Source organism: Triticum urartu, chromosome 1 (assembly GCF_003073215.2).
Source record: "Triticum urartu cultivar G1812 chromosome 1, Tu2.1, whole genome shotgun sequence".
Taxonomy (NCBI): Eukaryota; Viridiplantae; Streptophyta; class Magnoliopsida; order Poales; family Poaceae; genus Triticum; species Triticum urartu.
The window spans coordinates 430,323,385-430,333,166 of NC_053022.1; the positions used below are offsets into that span (position 1 = coordinate 430,323,385).

General features: G+C 41.1%; 1 protein-coding gene across 1 annotated transcript; it reads left to right on the forward strand.

Moving 5' to 3' along the window:
- The first annotated feature begins 231 nt into the window (after positions 1-231).
- LOC125516316 (probable transmembrane GTPase FZO-like, chloroplastic) lies at positions 232-9,148 on the forward strand. Its single transcript, XM_048681800.1, is given in 12 exon segments — positions 232-344; positions 346-883; positions 1,089-1,651; positions 1,772-1,840; positions 2,563-2,760; positions 3,295-3,426; positions 4,934-5,020; positions 5,122-5,565; positions 6,107-6,274; positions 7,018-7,248; positions 8,353-8,468; positions 8,591-9,148. Coding segments are annotated over 12 exon segments (2,910 nt in total). The 5' UTR covers positions 232-263; the 3' UTR covers positions 8,874-9,148.
- The last annotated feature ends 634 nt before the right edge of the window (positions 9,149-9,782 follow it).

Below are 9,782 nucleotides of genomic sequence, written 5' to 3' on the forward strand. Positions count from 1 at the left end.
TGAACGACATCAAAATCATTGCTGCGCACGCTTCCTACAAATCAATTGCATGAGAACTTTTTCTGGAACTAACTCTTAGTACGATTTTCCTGTCAAAAGCCTCCAAACCAAATGAGTTCAATATACTGCATTAGTGTTCAGAAAAAAAATGTACTTCATTAAAATGGAATGGAAGGCAACCTAACCGTGGTTCAGCTACTAGTCAAAGCAGCGTCGGCTCCCATGAAATGAAATGACACCGGGGAAAACCCCGCGGCCCCGCCATGCGGCGGTGCTCTACTCCGTCCCGCCCCCCATCCTATCCAACCAAATCCGGGACAAACTCTGCTCCACCACCTCCCACTCCCCAGTCCCCACCCCGCCTCGCTCTCTGCTCCGCTGTCCACGCGCGCGCGCGCACTCCCATCCCTGTCGCTCTCCATGTTAGCCACCGCCACCACCGCCTGCTTCCTCTTGCCGCGCCCGGCCGCCGCCAGCCGGGGCCTACCCTTGCACTCCCTCCTCCTCTCACGCCGTCGCCCCCGCCCCCGCTGCGCCGTCGACGCCAGCAGCGCTGCCGCTTCCGGCGGCGGCGGCGCTGCCAAGGAGCCGCCCAGGACGCTGTTCCCCGGCGGGTTCAAGCGCCCGGAGATCCAGGTCCCGGCGCTCGTCCTCCGCGTTGGCGTCGACGAGGCGCTCGGCTCCGGTGACGCGGTAGCCGCCGCCGTGGCGCGGGGCGTGGGGATCGTCGTGCTCGAGGCCGGGGAGGAGGGCGGCGGGCGCGCGTACGAGGCCGCGCGCGCGCTCAAGGCGGCGATAGGGGACCGCGCCTACCTGCTGATCGCGGAGCGAGTCGACGTCGCCTCCGCGGTAGGGGCGAGCGGCGTCGTGCTAGCCGACGATGGTTGGTGACTGAATTCTCCCCAGCTCCTGCTGCATGCTGTATGTAGCTGCTTGCTTACATTTGGCGGATGACCTTCGCTCCAACTTACATGTTGCGCCATTTCAGTTCTAGTTTTTCATTTTGTACCCGATTATTATTACCGCCGATTGCACTGCAACATATTGTACGATTTTCTTAAGCACTTGTTATCTCATTTTTGATGCAGGTATTCCTGCTATTGTTGCAAGGAGTATGATGATGAAATCAAACTCTGACTCCATATATCTCCCGCTTGTCGCTAGAACTATACGGTCCTCGGACTCTGCCAGAAGCGCTACTAGTTCTGAGGGGGCTGATTTCCTTATCGTAAATACCGGGACAGGTGACTTCTCGAGTGTTTTGAATGGTGCTGGTGCTCAGCATGTCAAGATTCCAGTTTTCTTCACTTTAAATGATTTGCAAAGCGAAGGGTCTTATTCTGATACCACATCCAAGCTGTTCGAGTCTGGTGCATCTGGAATTGTTTTGTCTTTGGCTGGCATCCAACATCTTACTGACAATATCATAGAAAGGGATTTTTTGAAAGTGGAGAGCACCGATAGAGTGTCACAAGTCACTTACTCTTCTGCTAGCGCGTTGGAAGAAACAAACAATGTAATGGTCCTAACTCGTGAGAAGACAAAAGTTGCTGGATTTACAAAACTGGATGAAAAAGTGATGCAGCTAATAGCGACGGAAAAGCCTATTCTCAGTGAAGCTGTTGATGTTATCCGCAAGGCAGCACCAATGGTGATCATCTAATGTTACACATTTGGTAGTTGAAGATCCCTGGAATGAACTCAGTATACTTCATGTTTTCGTCTCTAGAATATGCTTCACTTGAATATAATTTTTGATACATTGTCACAGATGGAAGAGGCTGAACTTCTGGTTGATGCTGCTTCTCGCCTGAGTGAGCCATTTTTGTTGGTTATTGTGGTAATTTTGTGTTTACATTACATATTGGTTATGACATCATCCATATGTGTTAGAATTTGGTTATTACTATGCATTTTCCATAAAGCAGAAATCAACATTTTTTTTCCACCAAGGGATATTGATATTTTGTGTAGTGTTTTACAGCCACCGAAAGTTCTGACCATGTTGAATCAACAATTACCACTTAGCATTTAGTGCTGTTTTTTTTTCTTGTCTTGCTAAATATGGTCATAACTTCAAATTCGTGTCCTCTTTTCTATTCGTGCTTTCTTTCTTTCCTCAGTATAATAGAAGAAATAGTATTTCCACTATGCTCGCTCCGATGGTAATGAAACCCACTCCTCGGTACTGAAAAATCTGTCCATTAACATCCTCATTCAACAAGTCACTTCCTTGATGGTTAGGCATTTGCATAAGCCTACATAAGTCTCAGTAGATTTCTAATGCTGGTATCACAATAACATAATCAGATTGTAATCTAATTAGAGTGGTGAGCACATGTCCTTTTCTACAGTTGTGTAGCTAACCTGCTGGTGTGTTCTGTTGTCCTGCAAAACCATTTTCTTTGAACTGAAAAGCGAGCATACCTTCTTATTCCAGTAGGAGTACATTTTTTTTGCCATGGTTTCTCAGTAATGTTCAACTCATTCATGTTTTCTGACATGCTGGCTTTTCTATTAATTTTATAAACCACTTATCCGGATTCCTGCAATGTATATCAGGGTGAATTTAACTCGGGAAAATCAACCTTTATAAATGCTCTACTTGGAAGGAAGTATCTTCAGGAAGGAGTTGTACCCACGACAAATGAGATCACACTGCTCTCATATTCAGAGGTTGATTCCGAAAGCATGGAGCGATGTGAGCGGCACCCGGATGGTCAATTCACATGCTATTTATCGGCTCCAATTTTAAAAGAGGTAAATATATAATTGAAGTGCAATCATGTTGGTACTCCTTGATTATCTCATAGGAGTGCGCTACGGAATTTTGTTCTTAAATGCTAGTACCTTTTTTCTCCGGTGCATCTAATCAAAGATGCTAGCCTTTTGTCCAATACTGTGTTGGCTGAATAAACTAAGCTACATTGGGATGGGGGAATAGTGGATATCTAAACCCTACTGGAATGCTCGACGATATATTAGTTCTGAGGAAGCATTTTGCAAGTATAAGGAATAAGGATGGATTATCAGGAACACAGCTTTTTATCCTACAACATGCTGTAGTTCTCACAAAAACACAGCCTGTGCTATAGTTGTATCGAATTGGCTGCAGGTTAGCATTTGTTACATCTTAAGAAAGGTGCCAAAAGCAATTGCACCCTGTTCCACCTTATTTTCTCTTAGTGTACTAGGTTGCATGGCTGCTAGTTGCAAAGCCAAATTAGCAGTGCATTTTCCTTGTTTTATGACTCCATGTCCTTGTTCGTGATGTCTTTGTGTACTATTGAACAGATGAACCTAGTTGATACACCTGGAACAAATGTCATTCTCCAGAGGCAGCAGCGACTCACTGAAGAATATGTGCCACGAGCTGACTTGATACTCTTTGTACTGTCATCAGATAGACCATTGACTGAGAGTGAGGTAAGGGTTATAATTTATTATGCCAATTGGTTATACACTTTATAGTAACTAGGTGATTTCCCCGCGCGTTGCTGCGGGAGCTTAAAGATTAATTTTGGACACATTCTATATGAATGAAATGACCTAAATCGAAAGCTATTACTTTTGAAAGTAATTATATGTGAACAAAGGGTATGCATGTACGTTGGACTATTGGAGATGGAACAATTAAATTGGCGTATGCATGTCCTACAAAATAGTTCTAGTGGATGATGACGTGGCATATTTGATGATGTGGAGGGCTGCATGTTGAGAGAATTAGACTTAGTGGGGATCAACTATTTATGTATTATAGATTGCTGTTAGTGAAGAGAGGATGACATGCTGCAGTGAAAGTAACTGAATCAAATAGTACACTAATATATTCAGCAGATTGATAATCTGTGAAGCACATACTAGTTACGCAATCACATGGTGGTCTGCATGAGTTTTTGGATTAAAGTATATATGTAACTTCCACTCCAGCTGCTTGTGACTCACATGCATTGTATGGTTTTTATGGGTCACTTGGTTTGATGTTTGCCACACCCCACTTTCTTAGGTAGTTGTTAGTTCATCATCAGCGAGTTATTTGCTCGGCTTTTGGACTAGCTATTCCATACTTGTTCTGGTCATTTTCTTCGCCAGCCCTTCTGAAGCTTATTTTGGCAAAGTTTTTCCATGAACCAAACAGGCCGGAGCTGTCTCAGCTTTTGACATTGGATTAGCTTAGTTAATTCCCTATTAGTGATTCTCTTAATCTATTTGTTATTGTATGTGCTATCAAAATTTTAGGTATTTTTTAATCTATTTTAGTGACAAATGTACCTGTATTTAGAATGCTCTAGTACACACCTGGGACATTTTTGTAATACAATCAATCTAGTCTTTGATCAGTTCATCTGTGTTGTACTTGGCATACACAACTCCCTTTTTTTTAATGTATGAACATAATTCCAAATTCCTTGTTTGGTATTGGTACACTTATAGAAGAAACTCTGGAGGTTTTTGTTAGATGAAATTAAATATACAAAGTAGCCAATACCAACTGACCCAAATATAATATCTACAAAACAAATTTAGTATGTTAGTTCTGGCCTTTGCAGAGTACTGCAGTGATTCTGCTCTGATGCATACTAGGTAAATTATAAAGTTGTTCCTGCAACTGCCAACGCAACGATTCTGTTCACCTCAAACTGATTGCACCACATATCTACTAACCAAACTTCTATCCCCACGATTACGAAAATGAATTGGACAGTCCATGCCACTGGAGCTGCTGGACCTAGGGTTAGAAAAGCTCATCTTATTCTAGAATTCTGATTTATCATTTGAAGGATGTTATGGTATTTTTTCTGGAAATTTCTACTGAGGTTTCCAGACCAGCGCATGCATCTCCTAGCTTCGATCCGACCGGCATTGTCTGTTTTCTTAAAAATATTCTCTTGTACTCTCTAATAGAGCCAAAATCTTTGTTTGGAACTTCTAGGTCGGATTTCTCCAGTATGTCCAGCAGTGGAAGAAGAAAGTTGTATTTGTTCTAAACAAATTGGACCTCTATCGGAACAGTGATGAGGTTTGATACTTATATGTTCAGTGTTCCAGATCTCAGCATGATAGTCTTCCATATTTGCCATTTTGCTGATCTTGTGGGTTTGCTTCTCACTCCAATTGTAGCTTGAAGAGGCCACTGCCTTTATCAAGGAAAACGCAAGGAAATTACTCAACACTGAGGATGTAACACTGTTTCCTGTATCTTCACGCTCTGCTCTGGAAGTCAAACTTTCATATTCAAAGAACAATGATAGGGAGCACCACGGGGAAGTTTTGTTAAGTGATCCTAGATGGAGAAGCAGCAAGTTTTATGATCTTGAGCATTACCTACTGAGCTTTTTAGATGGTTCAACAGATAATGGAAAGGAAAGGGTCCGACTGAAACTTGAAACACCAATTGGTATTGCAGATCGTTTGCTAACTTCATGTCAAAGACTTGTGAAACTAGAATATGAAAAGGCTATTGATGACTTGACATCCATCAGGGATCTTGTTTCTGGTGCAAACAGCTATGCTTTGAAAATTGAGGCTGATAGCAATTCCTGGCAGAAGCAGATTTCATCTCTTGTAGGTGTTTCAAATATGATTTCTTTTGTTTTATCCATATATTTTCAAGTTCTGTTTGTGATATATCACTTTGGGAAACAAAGGCGTACTTTTCTTCGTTTTCTTGGTTTGGTGCAAAATATTGGCATACAAATTTGACGATGTTTTCCTACCTTTCACTTATCTATTTCCCCCTCTCCATGGCACACATACCTTGTACTTCCCCTTAGTAGGCCCTGTGAGCGCGTGCTTGTGGAGTTGTGGCAGGGTACGTGCGCGCGTGTGTGTGTTGTGTGTGTGTGTGTGTGTGTGTGTGTGTGTGTGGCGCACGTGTGTGGATCTATGTTGTATTTGGTTTTTCTTTGAAAAGGCAATTAGGAGGGGTAGTTAGTCATTAACCATGCCATTGCTTTCGACCTTAGTATGCTTGTGTGGTCGATATGCCCTAAATGTATTGTGATATTTATATTCCTGTTGCTTACCTAGAATTGCCATTTGGTGAGAGCTAACATTTTCCCCCTGCTGATTGAGAATGTGCTTCTATTTTCTTTTCTTCATGCAGATTGAGAGAGCAAAAAGTCGAGCTATAACGCTCATGGAATCTACACTTCAGTTGTCAAACATTGACCTTATTTTTACATACATGCTCACAGGAGAAAAAGGGCCTTCCGCCAAAGCCACATCGTTTGTTCAAAATGATATTCTGAGTCCTGCCCTTGACGATGCAGCTGTACGTTTGGCAACTACATTTATCATGTTCAATAAATGAAGTTTTATTTTTTTACAGTTTGGTATTTCCCCAGATTTGGTATTATGAGGCTCATGCCTGAATTTTCCCAACTTTGATGCAAACAACTGGTATAGCACAAAATTTGCTGGCTATTGCTTCCCAGCCAACTACACCATACTGACAGTAACATATTAGGTGAACATTCCAAATTAGAGTAACCATCGGGCAGCTGGGACTCGAACTCAGAGCTAACCATAAGAATTAGCCAAGTTGAACAGGTGAAAACTGGCCTTCAGTACTTTGTTACCTCCAGCAACATTATCTGTGCTAAGAGGATCATTGTCTAGGCTATCTGCAGACCACCCACTTCCATCTATTATTTCTGTATTTCTTGTAGAGTTTTGCAGTTCATTGAATGTGGGTGCAGGCATGTCCACCTAATATGTTGAAGCTTCTCAAATGAGTGGATTTCATTTAGTGTTACAATATCTCAGCGTTTTGCAAACATACTAAGCCTCATAATAGCATGCCTACCTAATCCGTCGAAGCTTTTCAAATGTGTTGATTTCATTTAGTGTTACAATATTGCAGCGTTTTGTTAAATGTACTATTAAGCCTCATAATAAGGCTGCAATAGTTTGTTCAACATAATTCTTGCTTTTCATCCACATACTTCTATTATTTGCTTCACCATGCTTATGATTCATGTTATGAAAATAAATATTTCTTTTATTTTTGTGTAGGATTTATTGAGTGAATATTCAAAATGGTTGAGTTCTAGCAATACCCGTGAAGCAAATTTATATCTGGAGTGTTTCCATGAAAGATGGAATTCATTGGTTAGTCAGGAAGAAAGTGTCTCATCAGATCGAACTGAGCTTGTTAATGAAGGAGAGAAACTCAGCATAAAAGCACTGGATGGCTTCAGTGCTACTGCTGCTGCTAAGGTTTTTGAAGAAGAAATTCGTGAAGTGGTATGTCTACTAAAATTTATAGTTTTTCCCTTTCTTGGCACACACTTTATTTTCATTCGATAAACATTATGGTAAGTTTATCTAAACAAATCGTTTTAATAAAAAAGAAAAGAAAATGTGACTTCCACTCCCTCAAATTTCAGCAAAGATTTTTTATGCTAATTAATACGTATTTAAAAATGAAAACTGCCGGAACATGCTACTAGTGTCTGTTACTTTGTTTATCTATTTTCTTAGCAAGATAGAGGGAAGATTTGTTTTAATCATTTAATGCACATTCTGTATAGTTGGTTATCAAATCTTCTGTTCCTAGGAATGCATGTCAGTAAAACATTTGTGCGATTTTTCCTGAGCATAAGCATCATGGTTGTGCCTTTCTGGACAATTAGCAATTTACACTTTGAAGAAATTAGACCGGCCTTTGAAGAATCCTGTATGACCCAACTTTGATGGTTTGCTGGATTATGTGAGTGCATACCTTTTCAGAGTATTTGGAATGATCAGATGTGGTATCAGTGTTTAAGATGCATAAAAAATAGTCAAGAGTATAATGCACCTGACCACCTCCCTCTCACTAAATCATGCACGTGGAATTTTATTTAAGTTGGCAACCCAGTCTGTTTTGAGGAAGATATGAGGGGAGATTACTAAATTATCACGCTTCATTTTGAGAAGGGTGGGAGAGTGCTTTGAGTGTGTTGCAAATTAATGCCAAAAATAAAAATAAAATGAGAGTAGTTTCTACAAAAAACATTTACACTTGTATTTTGCAACAATTCCTAACAAAAATATTTTACTTTAGCAGAGGGAGTACAATCCGCATTTAAGGCACAATCCATGTTTAAGGTTTTAAATGCTAGGTTCGACTGAATACTATGTAGCTTTAAACCACATAGTTTGAATGCCACGTGACATATGTGGTAAGCAATCCAAATAATAATAAAAACACATAGTTTGGAAAGACTTCAAAGTTCAAAATGCTTGTTCGTTTGGTTATGAGTTTAATCTTCAGCATGTCTACATTAGAGGCTGTGTCTCTGGTTTTGTTATACTTTTATTTTCATGTCTGTTTATCATTCTGAGTTCTGCTATTGTGTCGTGAAGGCTACGGGAACTTTTGGAGGGCTTGGGGTTGCTGGATTGTCAGCCTCTCTTTTGACTTCTGTTCTAACAACTACACTCGAAGATCTACTTGCTCTTGCTCTTTGCTCAGCTGGCGGGTAATTTTTGATTTATAAATATAAACCACTCTTTTACAAGTTATGTTTGGAATGCACGCGATGGGCTGATACTTAACGAAGTATATGTATATTAATCTGCTGTGCATTTGCCCCCTTTTAAGGTTTCTCGCAATATCGAATTTCCCTGGTCGACGGAAGCTTGCGGTAGAGAAGGTCAGCAAGGCTGCCGATGAACTATCTCGTAAAGTTGATGAAGCTATTCAGAAGGATATATCTAAGAGTGCTAGTCAGCTAGTCCAGTTCGTAGACACTGCCAGCAAACCGTACCAGGAAGCATGCCAGCGAAAAATTGACTGGCTGCAGGGTGTTCAGGGTGAGTTGTCCGCCGTTGAGCGTAAGCTCCAAACTCTGAAAATCGACATCCAAAATCTGCACGGATCATGACAACACTTGCCTTTGTTGACGTTTTCTTCATTCGTTTGGACGTCCACACCGCTCATCAAATTTTGTTTGGTCCTGTACCGTGATGATGCCGGTGTAGAGCAGTTCCTGTATGATGATAGGTATGTCTGTAATATATATGTATGCTGTACCTCCTTCCAACCAAATACATGAATCACGTTTTGAGGTAGTTGCCCCTAGGGCCGGCACAGAAAGCTTTGAAACTGTAAGGGACCTACATCAGTATATATGGCAGTTGTTGGAAATCAATGTGTTAATATTGATTGCTGGTTCATACATTAATTCTGAATTCTTCCCGACTTCAGGCCTCAAAATTATCGGATATGTTGCTTCTTAATACTTTGAACTTGTTTCATCTTAGATAGTACTTCCCCCATCCCAAAATAAGTGTCTCAAACTTAGTACAACTTTGTATTAGAGCTAGTACAAAGTTGAGATACTTATTTTGGAACGGAGAGAGTAGCTTCTTGCCTGCTAGTGGAAGCATTTTGATTGGTAGCAATCTGAAAATGAAAATTGTCAAATGGGCAACCTACAAAACTTGTGGAGGCGACATTTGCTACTTATGTATAGGGGGAATCTAGATGATCTTTTGCTGCCACTTCTGATCTTTGTAATCTTTCTCACTTCCAGCTTCAGTTTGAACATAGAAGAGAGAATTAAGCACGTACAAATCCATATGCTGTTAGATAATAACGAGAAATAAACGAGACAAAGAGACACGGATTTTTACGTGAAAACCCTTGCGGGAGAAAACCACGGACGCACGAAGGTGTAATCACTATGAGGAGGAGTATTACAAGCACGAGACGACAGGCCGTCTGAGGTGCGACTACATGAGGTATATATGAGGGGCAACACATAGGAGTCCTTGTAGGACAAGTAAACGAG